At 45.1% G+C, this 23,084-nt stretch overlaps 1 protein-coding gene across 1 annotated transcript in view; it reads right to left on the reverse strand.

The window, feature by feature from the left end:
- Nucleotides 1–23,084, reverse strand: part of LOC147424463 (uncharacterized) — an 89,736-nt gene that overhangs the window by 60,056 nt on the left and 6,596 nt on the right. Inside the window, exons 2-5 of the mRNA XM_086500373.1 lie at nucleotides 912–1,023; nucleotides 559–733; nucleotides 438–482; nucleotides 169–368 (exon numbers count right to left, since the gene is read on the reverse strand). Of these exons, the coding sequence (XP_086356499.1) occupies nucleotides 169–368; nucleotides 438–482; nucleotides 559–733; nucleotides 912–1,023 (532 nt within the window). The remainder of the gene's footprint in view (nucleotides 1–168; nucleotides 369–437; nucleotides 483–558; nucleotides 734–911; nucleotides 1,024–23,084) is intronic.

The following is a 23,084-nucleotide window of genomic DNA, read 5'->3' on the forward strand; positions in this document are numbered from 1 at the left end:
ACATCCCTTGAAAATATAGTTAACACTGCATTCTCGTTGAGATCCTCTCGTGCGTATTGACAGTTGACACAGTTTTTGAACTGGACCAGAGATAAGCTCACAGGCAAAGATAAACTGGTGGCACGTTCATTTGAGAAGAAAAATTCGCAATTAAGCTGTAACACGAACCTGCAAGTTGTTTTCCTTGATGTAAGCCCACATGCGTTTGACCACCTCCGATCGTGGTAATTCACTTTCACCTGTACCAAGAAACTCTATCAGAGCCTCTGACAGTGGCAGAGGAGCTGTAAACCCACCAGCTTTTCTCTCCTTATCTGGAGCATCTTTCTTTTCTGACTTTGGTCTTTTTGTTTTCGATTCACCGTCATCTGCAACATTGATGACACATAAGTGTTTACTCAAATACCCCAATCGAATGCAAGAAAGCTCTGTTGTACCTTCTGGCTCCATCTTTATCTTTTTTCTTTTAGGCTCTTCTTCGCCTACAATTGGCAAAACATCACGTTTGTACCTGTACATCATCAAGACAAATAAAGCCAAAAAACGTTGTGCCCCTACCTCCTAAACTGTCAAGAGGCCAGATGTGCTTGGTAAGTAGTTTGTTCATCTTGAACATGTCAATTGATTTGGTCCCAAAAACTGCCTCCAGACGATCATCACAGAGAATCTTGCGCTTGTTTCCTGGATCTTGTAAGCTATGGGCTCGAATGTACACCCAGAGAGACTTAACAACCTGCACGTACGTAGATCTGATGTAAGTGCTCATCGTGCTGCAGTTAATATTACTTTCCTTTCAGCCAAATAGAAGAAAGAAATTGCTGACAAAATACAAGAGAAAAGGTGTAAGGGATTCCAAAACCACAGAGGAGAGAGAGATGTCACATATCTCATGGCTACCATCATCTATGTACCTGGGTCCTTCCCATTTCCTTTTCTCCCATCACTGCCTCAAGCTCTGGAGAAAGTCGACATAATTTACAGAACCCTCCTCCACCTGATCGCTTCTTTTTTTCTTTCTGCAGGCTGCAATTAAACAGAGTTTTCATATCAAGCAGCAATCTTTTCATGTACAAATGCCTAAGCATGTGCCATCAAAAAACAAAAGTGGCTTTGAGTTCACAAACTGACTCTTTCTGTAAGCCTCAGAAAGTTGCTGCAGGTGCCCCAAAAAAAGCACAAAAATCACGTCAATGTAGACAAGGCAAGCACAAAAATCACGTCAATGTAGACATTGCCTTGACATAAGGACATTTCATTCATTAAACAGGCTTTTTGTCAGACACTCTGAACTCAAGCTTTCAATATCATAATTGTCCCAGGGTCTGCCTGGAGCAAGAATATGTTCTCACACTACAAATTTAACGATGCCCTTATTTGAACATGCCAAGGAGCGGTACCCAACATTCCGACTAACTAATAGGTGCTGTAACTGAGCAGCACCACATGCCGACGGGAATAACAATTATACAACTGGAAAATAACTGCAAAAGAACAACAATCACTGGACAATACACTTAGTTGACGTGGAAGAGGTGTAGTTCCCCTGCCAAGCGCTCTCAAATCAAGCGCCCTTGGCAGTATTTCTTTATTTAATGGATGAAAGAGAGAAGTACAACTGTTTCTGGGACCACTCACCTGATCTATTACATAGTACAAGCTCTCTCCCTATCCCTCTCGAGCTCCCTCCCTCTGTCTCTCTCCCCCTCTCCCTCTCAAGCTCTCGAGTCTAAACGATACACGTGTCATGTTTGCCATAGTAATGTTGAATGGTCTCCAAATCAAGGTTTTTGTGAGTATTAGAGTCGAAGGACTCTAATACAACTTGTTTTCAATCACACAAAGCTAAAAATTACATTATTTGGGTGTTTTTTATGCCTCCCATTCCCCCGTTCTGCGGTGATCCCGTCGTCGTTCCAGTTCCGCGTTTCGGGTAACTCTGAGCTAAACGCCCACGTCTATGAGGGCGACCACGACATCAACGGAGGCTCCATCAAAGGATCGGGACAATTCTAGCACGACATTAGAGACGTCCAGCACGACTATTTACAGAGGCGGAAATTGACGATGCCCTTTAGCAACGGACAGTACTTTCTCGAACAATGCCCAATGATGGGCATCCTCAGGCATTGATGATGACGATTTTAGTTTTTCACTTTACTTCATTTTTATTTTGTACCTAGACATTGCATTAGATCCACCAAGATTGTATCAGTTTGGTCTCATAAGTCATTTTAGCCTTTTGAAGACGTTTAATATAACATTTCCTCTCTCTCTCTCTCTCTCTCTCTCTCTCTCTCTCTCTCTCTCTCTCTCTCTCTTTTTGTGTGTGTGTGTGTGTGCGCACATAACTTTAACAACACACACATAGGGACATATGCAGACACACATATTTAATGTATGGATGGATGGATGGGTATATCTGTACATACATATATGCAAATATATATATATATATATATTCATAGGTGAGGCCGTAGAAACATTGCAACAATACCACACTAAACCAAAACAGCAAAAACTTGAACTTGAAAGAGAGAACTTCACACAGTAGACAAACAAGAGACATGGAGTGGTCAAGTTCCACTCCCAGAAGCACTGGCACCTCAACTAGGCGCCCCTCGCGGTATTTCTTTATTCCATAAATCCAAGGTTGGTGGAATGTGCAACAGAAGTGATTGATGGTGAATGCTCAGGATGAGTGCTCAGTGCGTACTCAAGTTCCTTTTAATTCATGAGAGATGTGCAAAGACTAGAGAGAGAAGAGAGAATGATAGTGTGAGTGAAGGTTCTGTGAGTGATAGAGAGAGAGAGAGAGAGAGAAGACTAATGTCACAAACTGCTGACGTGTCAAGCCACTGAAGACCTAATGGGTTAGGGCTCCCCGAGCCTAACCCTAGCCAACCTGCAGATCCCGACCAAGGGGCCTAAACCCTAGCAGAAGCAGAAGAAGAAGTCTTTACAAACTTACAGATCCTCACCGAGTGGCCTATATAACAAGTTGGGTTAGGATGAATAATCCAAGTGTCGCGTGCGCACTGCACTTGTGCCACGTGGACAAGCTTCTGCTACAATCTAGTGTCGGTCTTAGCTAGGGCTTAGCCTAACACCTTTGTGAGCCTCTAGCAAGACGTGCATGTCCAAGCCGGTCATAGTTGCATACCCTCTCTTACACAGTACAACATTTCAGCATATAGGCATTTACAGCGTGTGAACCGCCTCTTCGCATTGCATTATTAATAAATGACCTTTCATATTCCAAATCGTGGGGTTCAGCCAGAGGGCTGCCTGGCCCAGCTTTTTGCACCTATAAGAGCATGCCCTTGGGCACCAGTAGAAGGCAAAGGCACAGTGACAGAGCCTCTCCAAAAGCACCAGCAGGACCAGCGTTTTGGCACCAACAAGGCCACCGTTTTTCCCATCAGCCATCAGCGTTTTCAGTATCCAGCCCATAACCTCATCGCGATTGCAGTCCTCGTCGCAGTAAACTCAGCGTTATCAGGTTTTTAGCCCATAGCCTCTTCAGCGATTTCAGTTTTCAGCTTATTGCCGTCTCCGGCGATAGAGATCAGCCCACAGCCTCGTTGTCGTTGTCATCGTCGTCGTCGTCGTCATCCTCATTGCAATACCAAGTATCTCCAACAGTACCTCAGCAGCACCGCAGTACAAGTACCCCTCGGCGCCGTCGTCGTCAACGCAATACCCCAACATCTAGCACCCCTTGCGTTTTGGCGTGGCTCCTGCCTAGCTCAATGTAGGAATCATCAGGACCTCCGTGTCCTCAACACCCAAATACCTGCAGTACCCAGCACTTAGCCTCTCAAGTACCAAGCACCTACCGCAGTACCCTCAGCATCCTAGCAGTACCAAGCATCTGCATCAAGTACCCATTAGCATCTCAGCATTCCAGCATTTAGCCACCGTATCAGCATTTGTGCAAGTAATAAAGCAAGTACTTGCTCTGGCAACAGAGCAAGGGGGTGGTTGGGACCAGGCATCCCGTATCGACTCTCTTCTCTCTCTCTATGCGTCTCTCTCCTTCATTGTGTTCAGTCCAGAGTTCAATTTCTAGTTTCAAGTGAAGTGCAGTAACCCTTGTGTTTGTGCGGAATACTAGATCTGAGCTAAATCCTTAAACACTTCCGTTGCACCTGACACCAAGTTAACTTATGGGACCCCATCCGATGGGGCCTAAAAATTTACGGACGTCCGCGTTTTGCGCTGGCTAATGACGTGGTAGGCTTACTTCCACGAATTGCGCTGGCAGCTTTTGGGCGCAAGCTTTTGGACCAGATGCTTTTCATGTATGCTGCTTTTAGATTACCTGGGCCCTCTAAATATAAATTGTGGGCCCTCTCTCTCTCTCTCTCTCTCTCTCTCTCTCTCTCTCTCTCATTCTACTACGTGCGAGTGCAGAGCAGAGCCACATGTGTTGTACTCAGTTGAAGCAATATAATGAAATACCAAAAGCGGCGCCAAGGTTTGGGGCCAGTGCTCGCTTGGGGTGGGACTCCACCACTCCGTGTATTGTGTGTCGTGTTTCTCTTTCAATTATGTTCTTTTGAAGCGTCTAAAGTCTGTTCAGTCTGTTCTTTTCTATTACACGTGGTGCCCTCCCGTTACAATGGTACCAGAGTCCAATCGTGTGTTTTTCTGAAAGCATACCAGTCCTTCATAGAGTAGACAGAGCAAAATGGCGTTTCTAGATTTCAAAGAAAATAAAATCCCTTTTTGGGAAAGAAAGATCCAAGGAAAGATTTATAGTTTCTGCAACAATTTGACGACACCTTTGCCATGAGGAACTACTCGGGATCTCTCAAGTCACCAATTTTCTCAGAGGCAGTGTCATGCAGTGGTGGATGTCATGAGCTACCAAGCCGCACACTCCAAGGACTTGGCAAGCTTTCAAGAAAATTTTTACCCAAAGTTACATGGCATTTGACATCTTCCTTGTGAGTGCAAATTTCGGCAGAGTGGGGCATCCTGAAATGCTTGCCACAATTGACTTGGATCTGCAAAACTGACGACGAGCCTTGGAGTATTTCTTCCATTTCTTGAGCCTCAGGAGGTTCCTCGACAATAGGCTGACTTGGAGGCGGCCCCACATATGGCCAGAGTAAACTAACATGGAAAGCATTGTGGATCTTCCATTAGATGGTAAACCTAATCGAAACGTGACATCCTTCACTTGGTCAATTATCTTAAACGGCCCATAATAACGATTGAAAAGTTTTACCACTTTCCCTTTATGAGTAGCTTGTTTCTTTAGTCTTGCCTTCTCAAACTTGAGTAAGACTGTCACCATCGTGTGACTACTATCTATCCTTTTTGTTGATTTCTTTCTTATTATCTATTTACTTTCACTTTTTGGAAACACCCCTCGGGAAATCTAACTGCCCTGCATTGCATAGCTAGTGTGGAACTGTCCAGAGGGAGTCCGGGCCTGAGGGCAAGAGAGCACTAAGGTTGGACAAGGACTATGGTTAGCCAAGTGGGGTCATTGACTAGCCAAAGTGGAATCCTTTGCTACAGAGGCTACATTTCAGTTCTGGATGTGGCCGCAGTGTACAAAGAGGGTCGGATGACCTAGAAAGATATAATGGCAGCATCTCCTAAAATTTAGGGAACTGCTATTTTGGGACCTGAAAATGTCTTCGCGTCATTACGTGCAGTTTGACATGGGGATCATTTTGTTACTCTGTGGCCAAGTCAACAGAGGCTGCAGGTGAGATATTTTTAGACCCGAGGGTCTAAAGCGGGAAAATGCACAAATGAGTGACACTTGGCACTCTGAGGCCAGTTTACTACTTATAGAGAAGGCAAAAACGTGATTTATAGCTGGGAGGCTCATTTTGCAAGTGTCTGTCACAGGTTAAGAGCTATGGAGTGCTTGCTTTCCCTCTTATGCACAGTGCGGTGCCAGGAGTGATGCCCTGCACGCTACGCACTGCCCTCTCTCTCCCCTTTGGCAGTATGTTATGCCCCTCTAGTGGGCTTTTCATTTGACCAATGTACAGTTGTGTGGGTTCATGCGCGATTGCCGAGGCAAGAGCCTCTTGCACAGGTACTGGATTAGCTAGCGGCTAATCCCCCCGCAGGTACAGGTGAATTCGGAGAGGTTTCACGCCAGAAATCTCGTCCGATTCAAAGGGCAAGTAGCCCTACAGGTGCGGGAGCTCGAGGACTTGCTAGGGATGCGACCGGCACGCAGAACGGAGCCCGAAACAGTGAATTACAGCCTGCTGTGTATTTTTGCAGGTTTAGGGTTTTGGCCCTAAACGGACCCTAATACCCCCAGGAGGTTCGGGGACGCAAGGGGACCGCTGTACAGGTGATCTGGCGCATTTTCAGGGCTGAAAACAGAGAATTCAGCGTGCTGCAGATTCTCGCCAGGTTTTGCAAAGTGCCCGTAGGCGTCGGGAAAGTCAGCCAATGCGTGGGAATACTGACTGTGAAGGGTTCTAGTACAGTTATGCTGCCGAAATCAGGCTGGAACAGTGGAAATTCAGCCGAGTTTGTGCGGGGCAGCTTGTAGGGAACCACAGCGTTTATTCCCTCTTTTGAACAATAAAGAAATACCGAAAGGGGCGCCTAAGTTAGGGGCCAATCTGGTGTCCGTCTACTCATACAGGTGCAATCTAGCAGCCTGTATCCCTCTCCCCTTTGTTGTGTCTTGAAAGTACAGGTAAAATAGACGACTAATAATGGGTGAAAGCTAAATCAAGGTTTAAAGTAAAGTCTACCGCCCTTTTTGGATTGAATAGGCCGGTTACATGGTTCCATCGACGGGATTAAATCACTTTTTCCCATAGAAGTGAGCCTTGGGCAGTTTTCGGCTTGAAGACACAGGGGATCATAGACGAGACACAGGGAATTGTAATTATGGCTGACAGACCAGATGATGTGACTGAAGAGGTTTCCTCTTCACAGGGTCAACAGACACATGAAGTGGGTGAGTCCTCAAGACCACCACAGACTGATGATGATATATTCAGGACCCAGTTGGCTACTGCTGTGGCTATGTTCACACAAGTAATGCAGAACCCAAGGTTTTTAGCCTTTCTGCAACCTCCTGTTCCGTCTCAGCAAGTTGGGTCACTGGATCATATTCAAAAGCCTGTTAAGGCTCGAGCACAGGTGATTCATACCGCACAGTCAATGGAAACACCTGTACACTTGACGGAGAACATGCAGTCTCCACAACGTATGCCTAAGGTGCAAGAACAGGTGGCTGAGATGCCAGTTTTTCAAGCTGTACCAATTCAGCCCGCCACCTTTCAGCAGCCTATAGCTGGTTCTAATGGGCAGGGAAGCAACTTACAGGCTATGCAACAAGTCTTCCCACCACCTTCAGTACACCCTGGCTATTTTGGAGGTGGATCGGTATTTCAGAGCATGGCTGGTCATGCACCTGGAAATCAGTTTTATACGCCAGGAACAGTGTTTGCGGGTGCTCAAACGATGATGCCTAACCCCATGTACAGTGTCATGGGTATGCAACCAGGGTTTCAAAGCACTCAGGGACAATTTGGGATGCCACAAGCAAATTTTGGCATGGCTGGAATTACAAATCAGCAGCCAAATATGGCATTTCCAGGTCAAGTTAATAGCGGCCAAGGAACACAGATGAACCCTAATAGTGTTCCCATGTTTCAGTCACTTCCATATGACAATTTAACGCCGCTGGAGAGGCCAACTCCGTACAAAGAAGGTGGCAAAGGTGTGTCATTCACGACCTTTACAGGGTTTGATGACAGGAAGAAGGCTCTTTCATTCCTCCAGCAGTTTGACAAGGCCTATGCAGGGGGAAACTTTACAGAGGCTTCAAAGGTCCGCAAGGCAGCCACTTTCTTGACAGGGAATGCGGGACAATGGTGGACAACTTTATTGCTTCAAGGGCAAGCTCCGTCCACATGGATTTACTTCAAGCAGATTTTTGCAGCAGCATGGTTATCTGATGATTTCGAAGCAGATGTCATGACAGAATGGCACCAGCTTAATGCTGCCACTTGCAGAAATCTGGATGATTACAATCGGAAGTTTTGGAAAGCTCTACTTCCAGTAACTTCCTATAGGTTTGTGCCATTGACAGAACAGATAGAAAAATACTGTTGTGGCCTACCCAAAGGATTGAGAAAATACTGCACGAAGACAAAAGTCACTACTTTGACGCAGCTCATCGAGGTAGCAAACACTGGCAATGGTTTGCTCAAGGGAGAAGATTGTGAATTTAACACTGGCGTCAAGGCAGGATCAGGCAAGAAAAATTCAGCCAAGAAGCACGTTCCCAATGAGGCTCCTAAAGGGACTCAGGAGTCAGCCAACGCAGGGAAAGACAAAGCTACGGCTGAATCAGAAAAAGGACCAGCAAAGAAATGGAAAAGACGTTTTCCTCGCAAGTCAGAAGAGCAAAAGAAGGTCCTGAGGACAGAGAACAAATGTTTTATATGTGAGCAGCCTGGCCACATCGCTTACAACTGTCCTACAAAGAAAAGGCCAGCTGATTCTGAAGACAAGGAAGACAAGAAAGGAAAGAAGCCCATGGCTGGTCTAGTGCCAGATATGGTGGGCGACAAGCCAAATTCAGATGCAAGTGAGCTTTGCAGAGCATGGGGAAAGGTTAGGGATCAAACAGTGCTTATCTTCTTTGATCCAGGTGCCAAAGCCAACTTTATTTCCCCAGAATTGGCTTCAAAGTTGGGAATCAGACCTGAAGAGATGGGGTATACAGCAGAGGCAGGTTTGGCATGTCCTGGCCATACAGAGGCTGTGACACCCATCATCGGAAAGTTGCGTCTACATATCCAGTCCTATGTAGATGCTGAAGAATTTTACATCATGCCACTGGACGGATGTGATGTGTTGTTAGGTATTCCTTGGTTATTTCGTGTACAGGGAATCATGGATGCCTACAACAAAAAGATCACTGTACAGAGCAGGGGAAAGACTCACATTCTGGATGTAAAGCTTAAAGGGGAGTCTATTCCTACTGTATCAGCTTCTGCTATTACTTCTGTAATGAAAAAGCATCTTTCTGCGTACTTGGTTTTTGCACGTGAAGTGTCAGATTGTGATGAATCAAATTTATCTGTGCTAGATAAAGAAAGGTCAATGTTTTTACAACAGTATAGTGACTGTTTTTCCGATTCATTACCGTCTCAATTACCGCCAGAGAGACCCGAGGACCATGCGATAGATTTGGTGCCAGGCAGTAGCCCACCAAATAAGCCTCCGTACAGGGTTAGTGCGGCTCAGCAGAAAGAGATAATGGGCCAAGTACAGGAGTTGTTAGAAAAAGGGCTGATTCAGCCCAGTTCATCTCCATTCTGTTCTCCAGTGTTGTTGGTGCAGAAAAAGGATGGCTCATGGCGTATGTGCATCGACTACCGTGCACTGAACAAGAATACCATCAAGAATAGGTTCCCTATACCTAGAATTGATGATATTATGGACAAATTAGAAGGAGCAGCTATGTTTAGCAGGATAGATCTAAAGAGTGGGTATCATCAGATCCGCATTAGATCAGAGGATGTGCACAAGACTGCTTTTAGAACAACGTTTGGCCTTTACGAATTTTTAGTGATGCCCTTTGGTCTCACAAATGCTCCTGCTACGTTCAATAGGATGATGGACAGAATTTTCCGTCCACACCAGCAGTTTGTTGGTACATTCTTTGATGACATGATAGTCTACTCAAAGAATGAAGAGGAGCATAGGCATCACTTGGCCATTGTGTTCAAAGAGCTACGCAGTCATAGGTTGCTCATCAATGCAAAGAAAAGTGAGTTTTTTCTGGAAGAGATTCACTTTCTGGGACACATTGTCTCAAAGGACGGTGTCAGAATGGATCCTGCAAAAGTCGAAGCGATCAAGTCATGGCCAAATTTGAAGACGGTGCATGATGTCCGAAGCTTTTTGGGACTATGCTCCTATTACAGAAGGTTTATCCGAAATTTCGCTGAGATTGCTTCACCTTTACATGCTCTTCAAAAGAAGGCAGTCACCTTTAGATGGACACAAAAAGAGATTTCAGCTTTTAATCTCTTAAAGGAAAAGATGACTTCGGATCCGGTCATTGTGTTGCCAGATCTTAGGAAGTCATTTGTGGTCCAATGTGATGCCTGCGGTAGTAGCATTGGTGCTGTGCTAATGCAAGATGGCAGGGTAGTAGCCTATGAGAGCAGAATTTTGCAAGGGCCAGAGATGACCATGCAGGTCTATGAGAAAGAGTTACTGGCTGTGATTCATGCGCTCTTAAGTTGGAAACACTACCTGCTAGGTGCAGATTTCGTTGTCCAAACGGACCATCAGACCTTGCGATACTTCTTGACACAGACAAAGTTATCTGAGAAGCATATGCGATGGGCAAATATCTTGTCCATGTTCCATTTTCAGATTGTGCATGTGGAAGGCAAGAAGAACGTTGTGGCTGATGCCTTGTCAAGGAAGCCACAAATTTCAGCTGTGTCGATTCCTTATCATCATGAACTTGATGATATGAGAGAACAGTATGCAAATGATGAAGATTTTGCAAAGGTCTTCGAGCAGCTAATGGATGGACAACGTCATGAACACTATCTTCTCAAAGAGGGGTTCATGATGATGCATGGCAGATTGTGTGTCACAAAGCCATTGCGACGCAAAGTTATGGAAGAGAGTCATGTCCCACCGTATGCAGGGCATCGTGGTATTGATGCTACAGTTAAAGCGGTTGAGACATTCTTCTATTGGCCTACATTGAGAAGGGATGTGGATGCCTTTGTGCGAGAATGCCTAATATGCCAAAAGGTCAAGTTTGACAGGCAAAAGGCACCAGGGTTATTGCAACCACTACCTATTCCAGATAAACCATGGGAAAGTATTGCTATGGATTTTATCTTTGATCTTCCAAGAACGCAGACAGGAAATGATGGTATTTGGACCATTATTTGCAGATTCAGCAAACAGGCTCATTTTATTCCTGTCAGGAAGAAGATAAAGCCAGATCAGATGGCACGCTTGTTTATGAGCAATATTTTCAAGTATCATGGCATGCCACAGTCGATTGTTAGCGACCGTGATCCACGCATGACAAGTTTGTTCTGGAGAGGTTTGTTTGAGAATATGGGCACCACGCTCAAATTCTCTTCGTCATTTCATCCTCAAACAGATGGGCAGTCAGAAGAGGCAAATTCTACTGTCCTAGATCTGCTCAAGTGCTATGTGTCAGAGCATAAAGGAAAGTGGGAGCAGTATTTGCCATTGGTGGAGTATGCATACAATAATACAGTGCATTCATCAACTGGCAAGGCACCTTTTGAGATAGTTGAAGGTGGCAAGAAAGTTCCTCCCATACTGCATACAAAGGACAAGATATTTGAAGCAGATAAGTATGTTCAAGACATGGATGAAATGTACAAGAAGGTCAAAGTGGCCTTAGAAAGGACTCAGGCAAAGCAAAAGAAAGCAGCTGATCGTCACCGTCGTGAAGTGGTATATTCACTTGGTGATTGGGTGCTTTTACGCTTTGAAAAGGCAAGGTTAAAGAAGATGAAGGGCAAGGAAAGACTGTTTCCAAAGCTCAGCATGCGTTACTATGGGCCTTTTCAAGTGTGCGACATAATCAGTGATGTTGCATATAGGCTGAAATTGCCTGACAGTTGGAAGATTCACAATGCGTTTCATGTGAGTCTTCTCAGACCCTATGTGGGTGATGTGCCAGAAGATATGTCAGCTGAAGATCAGCCGGAAGTCGAGGAACTTGACGAGATCTTGCTCCCTGAACAGATTTTGGCACACAAAGAAAGGAAAGTGAAAGGCAAGGTTGCTAGGCGTTACTTGGTAAAGTTCAGAAACTATCCACCAATGGATGCTAAGTGGATGGAAGAAGGTGAACTTGCAGAGTCACCAACTGTGTTATCACTTTACCTCGAAGCCTTCGATTTGCAACCTACCTTGACCCCTTGAGTTTCAAAGCTATATGGATTGTCAGTGTGACAATGGCTTCTGAAACAAATGATGTACATGGTATTTAAAGTGAGCTCAAATCAAATACCTGTTACATGAATGTTAGAGCTGTACAGATTGTCAGTTTGGCAATTGCTCTTATGGAATGTCCAAAAGTTTGGTTAGTGCTATAGAAGTGAGTATTTCTTGTCAGTTTGTCAAGGATACAATGATTGCTTTTATTCAGGAGTACATGTGTAACTGCATTCTTAAACTGTCGGTTTGGGTATGCTCGAAAGTGTTACGGGATCCAACGTGTACTATAAGACAGTGGCAAAATGTGCAGCTACCATTTTGTCATTGGAAAGTTAGTGACTCAAAGCAATGGCAGAGTGCGAAGCTACCACTATGTCATTGGGACAGGGTTCACACGCAGGCAATACATGAGTCGACGAGGTGTTGAATACACCAGGGTTGACAATGAGCATGTATGTGTCGTATATGTGTCGACAGGTGTTGAATACATCAGTGTTGACAGTAAGCATGTACGACATAGATGCAAACGAGGACGTTTGAGATTTCAAGAGGGGGGTATGTCACCATCGTGTGACTACTATCTATCCTTTTTGTTGATTTCTTTCTTATTATCTATTTACTTTCACTTTTTGGAAACACCCCTCGGGAAATCTAACTGCCCTGCATTGCATAGCTAGTGTGGAACTGTCCAGAGGGAGTCCGGGCCTGAGGGCAAGAGAGCACTAAGGTTGGACAAGGACTATGGTTAGCCAAGTGGGGTCATTGACTAGCCAAAGTGGAATCCTTTGCTACAGAGGCTACATTTCAGTTCTGGATGTGGCCGCAGTGTACAAAGAGGGTCGGATGACCTAGAAAGATATAATGGCAGCATCTCCTAAAATTTAGGGAACTGCTATTTTGGGACCTGAAAATGTCTTCGCGTCATTACGTGCAGTTTGACATGGGGATCATTTTGTTACTCTGTGGCCAAGTCAACAGAGGCTGCAGGTGAGATATTTTTAGACCCGAGGGTCTAAAGCGGGAAAATGCACAAATGAGTGACACTTGGCACTCTGAGGCCAGTTTACTACTTATAGAGAAGGCAAAAACGTGATTTATAGCTGGGAGGCTCATTTTGCAAGTGTCTGTCACAGGTTAAGAGCTATGGAGTGCTTGCTTTCCCTCTTATGCACAGTGCGGTGCCAGGAGTGATGCCCTGCACGCTACGCACTGCCCTCTCTCTCCCCTTTGGCAGTATGTTATGCCCCTCTAGTGGGCTTTTCATTTGACCAATGTACAGTTGTGTGGGTTCATGCGCGATTGCCGAGGCAAGAGCCTCTTGCACAGGTACTGGATTAGCTAGCGGCTAATCCCCCCGCAGGTACAGGTGAATTCGGAGAGGTTTCACGCCAGAAATCTCGTCCGATTCAAAGGGCAAGTAGCCCTACAGGTGCGGGAGCTCGAGGACTTGCTAGGGATGCGACCGGCACGCAGAACGGAGCCCGAAACAGTGAATTACAGCCTGCTGTGTATTTTTGCAGGTTTAGGGTTTTGGCCCTAAACGGACCCTAATACCCCCAGGAGGTTCGGGGACGCAAGGGGACCGCTGTACAGGTGATCTGGCGCATTTTCAGGGCTGAAAACAGAGAATTCAGCGTGCTGCAGATTCTCGCCAGGTTTTGCAAAGTGCCCGTAGGCGTCGGGAAAGTCAGCCAATGCGTGGGAATACTGACTGTGAAGGGTTCTAGTACAGTTATGCTGCCGAAATCAGGCTGGAACAGTGGAAATTCAGCCGAGTTTGTGCGGGGCAGCTTGTAGGGAACCACAGCGTTTATTCCCTCTTTTGAACAATAAAGAAATACCGAAAGGGGCGCCTAAGTTAGGGGCCAATCTGGTGTCCGTCTACTCATACAGGTGCAATCTAGCAGCCTGTATCCCTCTCCCCTTTGTTGTGTCTTGAAAGTACAGGTAAAATAGACGACTAATAATGGGTGAAAGCTAAATCAAGGTTTAAAGTAAAGTCTACCGCCCTTTTTGGATTGAATAGGCCGGTTACAAAGACTAATTGACTGACTGTTAAGTCCATATTCCTTATGTCCTTGTCCGCAGCTTTCTTATGTTTTTCTTGAGAGCGCAAAATTGCTCTCTTAACTTGCCCGTAGGCCGTGTCCAAAACGCAGACAAACTCATCTGCTGCAAAAATCTTATCCTTAGTAACAAGGATCGGTGGAAGCAAAGGCTTACCATAAAGAATCTCAAAAAGTGCTTTCCCCATAGACGAATGTACGTTATTCGTATACGCGTACTCGGCAAGGGGCAAATACTTCTCCCAATCAAACTGTCTTTCTGGCACATAAGATTTCAGCATATCCAATACTGTGGAATTAATGATCTCACTCAGCCTATCCGTTTGAGGATGATATGCAGAAGAAAAAATTCAACTTCGTGCCAAGGTTAACAAACAAGGCACGCCAAAAGTTTCATGTCATGCCAGGATCTCGATCGCTTACAATAGACTTGGGCATTCCATGATGCTTAAAGATCTGTGCTAAAAAAAATCCTAGCCATATGGTCCGCTTTGATCGTTTTCTTGATTGGAATAAAGTAAGCTTGTTTGCTAAATCTCTCAACAATGGTCCACAGATCCCATCATTTCCAGTCTGAGTCTTTGGAAGGTCCATATAAAATCCATGGCAATACTCTCCCAAGGTTGATGAGGCACAAGCAAAGGTTGGAGTAACCCAGGCGTCTTATGCTGATCGTACTTTACCTTTTGGCAGACTAAGCATTCCCAGACATATTCATCAATGTCTGCTTTAAGGCTTGGCCAAAAGAAATACCTTTCCAATGCTAAAGTCGTAGGGAGAATTCCCCAATGACGCATGTATGATTTCCTTTCTCAATGGTTCCGCCACGCAAATTGCTTAGTGGTGAGAGAGGTAACCATCCCGAATAGAATAGGGATATTCATTCTCTCCGTTTTGTAACTCACTCCAAATGGAGGAGAAGTGCAGGTCGTTTGGATACAACTCTGAAAGTGATTCCGATTCTTGATGATACACAGAAGTAACTGCATTCACCCTAGGCCGTCTAGACAATGCGTCTGCAGCCACATTTTTACTCCCAGCCGTATGAAGGATCTGGAAGTGAAACCTGCACAAAAAGTTGGCCCATCTCATTTGCTTCTCTGACAATTTCCGTTGCGTAAGGAAATACCGTAAACTCTAATGATCTGTTTTGATCACAAACTCCGCTCCTGAAAGGTAGTGCTTTCAGGTAGACAAGGCGTGAATCACAACCATAAGCTCCTTCTCGTAATGAGGTATGCAATTCTACATCCTTAAGCCATCTACTTTCGTAAGCCACCGCGTGGGCTTCTTGGTTAAGCACTACACCGATGCAATCACCTGAAGCATCGCAGTGAACTTCGAATGGTTTCTTTAAGTATGGCACTATCAAAATAGGTCCATGGATTAATAGGTACTTTAGCCTATCAAAGGCACCTTGTTGTCTTGATCCCCATTTGAAAGGGATCTTCTTCCTTGTTAGGTCATGGAGTGGTCCTGCTACTTGAGCAAAGCCTCGGATAAACCACCGTTAGTAGGAACACAATCCCAAAAGCTACGTACGTCGTACATCATGTACGTTAGTGGGAGTTGGCCAATCTTGTAAGACCTGGATCTTTGCGGGATCCATACTCACTTGGTTGTGTGAGACTATATGGCCGAGATAGTGTATCTTAGTGAGAAAGAACTCACTCTTCTTTGCATTCACATGCAACTCATGCTTTCGCAATTCCTCAAAAACTCTGCCAAAGTGCTTCCGATGTTCCTCCTCAGTCGTCAAAAAGACATGTCATCAAAGAACACTCCTGTAAAAGCTCCGTGTGGGCTGAAAAGGTGATCCATCATTCGATTGAATGTGGCAGGAGCATTGGTCAAGCCGAATGGCATTACCAAAAATTCATAAAGTCCAAAGGTTGTGCGAAAGGCACTCTTATGGACATCCTCAGGGGCTATGCGTATCTGATGATACCCAATCTCTTAAGTCAATGGGACTAAAGATGCTTGCACTCTGCAACTTATCAAGAATATCATCAATCCGAGGAATCAGAAAGCAATTCTTGATAGTGATCTTGTTTAGAGATCGATAATCTATGCACATTCAAAACGTTCTTTCTTCTGCACCAGTAGAACTCGAGAGCAGGAAGGCGAAGTACTTGGTCGTACTAGACCTTTTTCCAAAAGCTCGTTGACTTGCTTCAAAATTTCCTCTTGCTGAGCAAGACTAACCCGGTAAGGAGGGTTGGTTTGGGGGAGAGCTACCCAATACGAAATCAATGCGATGATCTTGTGGACGTTCCGGAGGTAGCCTGTCTGGCAGAGTGTCGGTAAAACAATCTTTATACCTTTTAAGAAATTGAAAGCGTTTAACTTCCAAACTAGATAGCGAACCCTCATTAGTTTTATCTCTTTCTCATGTGAAAATCAAGTAAGTAAAAACACACTTCTTTATTTCCTTTTTAATGGAGATATGGCTTACAATAGGGAATAGCCTATCCCCTGCATCAGCAAAAATCTTAATGTTCTTGCCCTCATGCTCATAAGCGAGGGTCTTTTCTACATAATCTGGAACCGGTTGCATATGGTAGTGCCATGGCATACCCAAGATGATATCACATCTCTCGATGGGTGCCATCAAAAATGATTCACAGTCCTTGTACTCGCCAATCCGAAGATTGAGCTATCCTTACACGGGAGTTGCATTGGTGGTCAACCCCTCGAATGCCGATCCGGAAGTGACCGGAGTTCCAAGCTGAGCCGGTGCGAGGCCCGAGCGTTGTGCAGTTTCTAGTGACATGACGTTGCCCCTCGATCCAGGGTCGTAAAAAGTCAACACCCACTGGTTATTCATTGATCCCCAGCTTTTAAGGAGCTGACGCTTTTCTTTTTCCGTTTCTAAATTCCCTTGCACATCAAGAATGGAATTCAAGCTCGGTAAAGCGGGTTTCTTCTTTGATTGTTCCTTCTTCATAGATGCTTGTTCCTGTCATTACTACCGAAAAGGGCAGTCGGGCTTCATGTATCCTTTCTCACCACAGTAGAAGCACCTTCCTTGCTCTTTGAAGGTCTGTACTTAATTCGTACTTAATTCGGTGTGAGATACTTGAAAGTTACGTCTTTCATGAAGATTTTCGACGAGGAAAAGATGCGAAAAAAGCGAATCCAAGAGGACCCGGTTTAGCCTAAGAAGCCAGAGGGTAACGAGGACGTGGCAACTGCTAACCTTAGTTGTTGGTTTCTTTCCAATGATTTTTGTTTAATATTTGAGACCCTCTTTTTGAAGTTGCAAATGGTCGGACATTGTATGGCCAATGTGAACGGTAGTTTCATCCGCAGACGGGAAGTTGGTCGGCACTGGAACTCGTAAAGTAAAAGGATGTCTAGGCTCAGTTCAAGATCATGTAGGTATCCCCCGTCGCACTTAGCAAGTTGGTGGATACTAGGAAGTGAACTCAATAAAGGCATAAAGTCCAAGGTGGGATCACCAACAGAAAGTATCCGACAGTTGGGCCACATTGCACTTTTGGATGCGGTCCCAATGAGGATAGATGGTCAGACGACCAATGGGAGCCCAACGGAAACATCTCCTAAAAATTAGGGAACTGCTATTTTGGGCCGTGAAATGTGTTCGCGTCATTACCTTCGGTATGACCAAGGGAACATTTTATCACTCTGCTGCAAAGTCAACTGATGCACCAGTTGAGAGATTTTTAAGCAAGAAGCCCAATGCGGGAAAATTGCATGTATGAGTACGAAGTGGCACTTTTTGGTCAATTTACCAAGTTTGGGAGAACAGAACTCGAAATTGACTATTTGGAGCAGTTTTGGAGGCTGCTAACTGTGACTTTCAACCATTTCTCTCCATTTTTGAGCTTCCCATGACTTTACCTTGGACCAAGAAGCTCATTTTCAGCATTGGAAGGCGTCAGATGCGTGTTTGCATGGCTGTTTTGCTACGTTTTCAGCGATACGCAGGTTTTGGCAGCCATGGAAATCTTCCCCTTTTTGCATCTATTTGTTCACAGATGCATTACAGGTTAAGGGAAGAAGAGGGGGCGCTCGATTTATACTGGGGGGATGCTTCATTGAGAACCTGTCACAGGTTAAGAGCTATAGAGCGCTTTCTTACCCTACCATGTACAGTGTGGTGCTAGGAGTGATGCCCTGCACACTACACACTGCTCTCTCTCTCCCCTACGTGCAGTTATGTGATGCCCCACAAGAGGGCTCTTCATTTGACTGATGTACAACTGTGTGGTTTGAGCCTCCTTGAGCAGGAACAGGGGTAGCTACTGCTACTCCAAAGCAGGCACCGGTGAGGGTCATAACCTCACCGTACAGGTCCGTTTTCAGCGCTATGTATGCGCTGTAAATTGACTGTTTTTCAGCCATACAAATGCCAGAACCATTGGGAATAGTGTCCCACTGGCAGAGGACAGTTAGGGGACTGTTTGGGGCTGAAAACAGTGCAAAAACCAGTAAATACAGCGTGCTGAATTTACTGTTTTTGGGCAGGAATCAGAGGGTTTATGCCAATGGAAGAGAGTTCCAGTAGGGGAATTGGTTTCCCGCAAGTTTTGGGGCTGTTATGCTACCGAAATTTGGACAAATCAAGTGATATCTAGCTTGATACAGATAAAGGATTCCCATGACTCTTCTTTGTAATTTACCCTCCTAAAGTATAAAGAAATACCGAAAGGGGCGCTAATTTTGGGGCCTACAAGTTGTCGGCGTCTGCTCGGGGCATTCTAGCTTCCGAGCCGTGTGTGCGCTTAAGTGTTAATTCCCGTCGCAAGTTCCCTTTGCAAAGTGCTCTGTTTGTGTGTCTAAAGTAAAGAATTTCGGGTGAAAGCCAACGCCTACCGCCCCACCACGGGCCGGTTTCAAACCGACCAAAACTTGTCAACATACACCGTGACTTTCTCATGTTCCTTCTAGGCGAGCCAGTCCCTTTTCTTCCGAATGTCCTTAGGCGGAAGAAATTATTCATAAAATTCAGCTTTGAATTGAGCCCACGTTCTCGCTTGTGTACCTCCCAAAATTTTGGCTACCCACCAGTTGCTTGTTGTCTCCTTGAGATGCATCCCAACATGACGCAACTTGGATTTTTCGATGAAGTTCTCGTTGGCAAAAGCAACTTCAAACTACCTGATGAAAGACGGTGCCTTGGAGATCTCTCTCCATCCTGTGTAGTTGTCAAACTTCACATCCTTGTCATCGGATTTGAAAACCCGCATCTTGCAGTGACACCTACGGTTATCCTTCTTGAACTAGGGCTTTTCTTTAGTATTACATAAAGTAGTAGTAGGAATTTTCTTCTTTGGAGAAGATTTAGTTACTGTATGAGAAGTAGATGTAGTAGTTTAGTCAGGAGAGTATGATGGAGAAGAGATAGAGACATCCTTGCTTTCGTTAAGCAGAGAAAGTTCTTTTTCCTGGCCCTTGCTCTTGGAAGGCCGTTTGTCTTGATCCGGAAATCCCTTGTGCGCTTCGCCACCTCTTTCCGCACCATCCTCCTTGGGGTTGCTTTCACCAGCAGGATTTCGACATCTGTTCCTTGTGGCTTCTTGATTCCGTCCAAACCTTTTGGACATTCCGCAACGGAACTCGCACTTGCTAAAGTTCATCTTTAGCAGTTCTTCCGTGGCTCATCATGGTTCTTCCCGTTCCTTCCCGGAATTGTCCTCCTTTGCAGAGAATGAGAGGAATCCGAGCTTTGATACCACTGTCACAAACAAGAGCGCACACGAATAATCAACAAGCTGATAATAAATAGACTTTTAACTAAAAGAGTCAAGAGAGAAGATCGACACAGTATTTGGGACCAGAAGATGGGTTGGTCCCCCCCCACTTCAAGAGATCTTAGAGAGAATCTTTTTACAAGCACAACAACCGGAGTGACCCCTCCGTTCTAACTCTTCCAACTCAATGGTCAATTCCTTCCCTTGCGAGAAATTCTCGAGAGACGGACTCTCAATTCAAATTCCATCTGTTCCCAGAGCGTGAAGCTCTACAGACCGTTCCCGATTCCGTTCTCGAAATCTCTAAGTGTAAGGTGCAGCGAAATGAATGTTGTATTTTCTCAAGATTAGTGATCCATATTTGCTCAAGGTTCCTTTTAGTTCTTATGGAAGGGAGAGCCTTCCGTTCTTTATGGAGAGTGCTATGATCACGAACAAAGTGAGTGGATATTGTGCGTGCAAGTGTATGAGACTGAGAGAAAGAGAGAAGAGAGATACAACACCAGAGATGTTGTAAAACCCTCCTCCGAAGACCCCACTCTCGTTGGCGAGAGTGGTCTACGATTGATTGCACGAAGTGGTACAATGATGATGCATGGAAAACTGATGCAACTTGTAACTATGTCGGTGACGACGACGGCGACATAAGGGCTGAAATCTGCGACCTTCTAAAGGCTGAAAATCTGTTGAATCTGGGGCTGAACGCAAGCTTTAGGGCTGAAAAACGCTGATCTTGGCTGCGATTTCTTGAGGCTGAAATCGTTGACAAAAACGCTGAGGCTGATGATTTTATGGTGCTGAATTGGCTGCAGTAATCGGTGTTGAAAACGCTGCTCTGTCTGGTGTGACTGAAGGCTGAAAACGCTAGAGGATTGCAGCCTGGCTGGCATTAGTGAAAACGCTAGGCTAGAGGATGTTGGCGATGAGGGGGGACTGGAAACGCCAGGCTAGGGGACTGTGGGTGGTGACAAAACGCCAAGGCTGAATGTGGGCGATGAGGTATGACCAAAAACGCCAAGGGGTGTAGAGGTTCTTGCTGAGAGAGAGGGAGTACCTGCTGCCTGGGGGCCTATTGTGCTCCTTGCTCATCTGCCAAAGAATGATAGCTTTGGTTTGCTTATATATTTTCTTAGCAAAATTGCCCTACCTACTTTTGTTGGGAAGTCACTTAAATTAATAAGTAAAGAATGTCAAAATAGGGAAATAGGCTAAATGCACTAGAAAAATCCCCTAACTGATTCTAATGGATTCTGATGGGAATACTGATGATCATGCTGTGTGCAACCAGAGGATATGCATCTATACTAAGTGACCGGGCATGCACGGTCTACGAATAGAATCACAAAAGTGCCAGATCACTTCTAATCTAGACTGACTGGACTGACTGAACCCTGATCATGCAGTAGCTTGTCCACGGACACATAGGGTTGGATGTGTCACGTGACACTAAGCATACGCCGAGGCCTTGTTGCTCCTTCTCCATGATGGAGTAGCTACAAAAGCATAAACACGAAACAACAACTCGTATCGCGCATTCAGAATCGGTACCTGTTGCTCTGAGTGCGGGAAAACGAAGTCCGTACTCCAAGGTCACGCAATCACCTACAATCCTTTGGCGGCAGAACCTCCTCTTGCTTGCGCTAGCAATCCGTGTGTGAGAAGAAATCGCTGGCTGTTTATATTGGTGCTGGGGACCGGCAGGAATAGCCGGTGGCTATCCAGCAACAATAGCCGTGAGTGGAGGGGCGCCACAAAAGCGGGGGGGGGGGGGGGGGGGAGAGAGAGAGAGAGAGAGAGAGAGCTTGCGGTAGCCTGTAGATTGAGGAGAGAATTTGCGCTGGTTGTATTCAGCCGTAAGAGGATGCACTCGCTATTTTTTTAAGAGTCCTTGCTTTAATTTAAGTGGGCAACGTCAATTTTATTAAAAAAAATGTGAACCTAGACAAAACTCCATAAAACTCAGTGAGCTGCAAATTGATGCTATGCAATCACATTCTAGGCGTCCCCACATGCAGTTCTCAGGCACAGATGTAATGCAAACACAGATTCCTCGCGTGAGAGCATCTCCCATTCCCGAAAAACGCTTAAAAATATTCCGCTTTTTAGAAAAAGCTTCTCAAAACCCATCTTTATTATTGTGCTTGCGTCTTTACACAAACCTTTTTCCGATTTGAGCTTCCTGCCAAACCAACAAAATATTCCCTTTTCGATGCTCCCGTCACCCATCACGTGACGCATCAAGAATATCCATTTCTCGGTCTCTCCTACCAAGCTAACGGTACAACCCCTTCGCGATGCTTAATGTCACCCATCATATGACACATCTAATAATTCCCGTAGATCTACACTTCCTAACCTTACAGTTCAAGTGCACACATTTAAATATCATAATTTCAATTAAAAACATTACTCTAAAAAATAAGAAAATAGTCCATTTAGCAATGGTAATGGTACAGTTCTGAATCTAGAGTGTTGCATCATTCTTGTCGTGCCAAGGCATGCCCAAGAGAACATCGCAATTGCCCAAACTTCATAATGAGGAAATCGGCTTTTCCATGGTATCCTTGGATAGTCACTGTAAAAGCACCAATGAGCGGTACCACTTTCTGAGTTTGCCTTGTGGCTAGCCCAGCTTCAAGTTCTCCACTGTCTGCATCATAATCAAAGTCCGTCTACTTCAAGAACTCTGGATGGATGAAGTTTTCGGTAGCTCGTGGGTCGAAGAAAATCAGGGCTTTCAACTTTCAAGCCATTTACTTTTGCATATTGATGTAATTCATTAGTACTCTCAAGGTTTATGCCATAAATGTCAAGTACAAGGCCAATGGCAAAGGCCAATGGAAAATTTAGCTCGTTTGGCTAGAGGTAGTCTCGGGGTTCTGTCGCACGTCGGCGCGGGCGTCGGCTCAGTGGGTCTGTCAGTGCGAAGGGGACAAGCAAAATAGTTATGCCTTGTTTGAAAGCATTCAAAGCATCATTCTTATACGAAGGTATCTCGATGTTGAGGCGTCAAACGACGCCTTTGAGATTTGACTTTCATGAGAATTTGGTTCGTTGTGATTGAGGATTTTGGTTTGTTGCAGTAGTTTGTTCAGTGGTAAAGTCAAGCTTTCCTCTCATAAGCTTATAGCCCACTGCTGCATGTCCATAAGCTCTTGCATGGTTGAGGCTTGCTTGGACAAACAATACTCTTGTAACCGTGATGACAGCCCAATGGTGTATCACTCGCATTGGTTGTCACAAAGTGACGACGTGGCATGACCACCTGGAAGAGAATTAGCCGAGTGGACAAGAGAAATTGAACTGACCAACTTGAAGAAATTACAGAGCACCGACCAAGGGG

The sequence above is a fragment of the Adiantum capillus-veneris genome, chromosome 25 (assembly GCF_014529385.1).
Source record: "Adiantum capillus-veneris isolate H3 chromosome 25, ASM1452938v2, whole genome shotgun sequence".
In the NCBI taxonomy this organism is placed as follows: Eukaryota; Viridiplantae; Streptophyta; class Polypodiopsida; order Polypodiales; family Pteridaceae; genus Adiantum; species Adiantum capillus-veneris.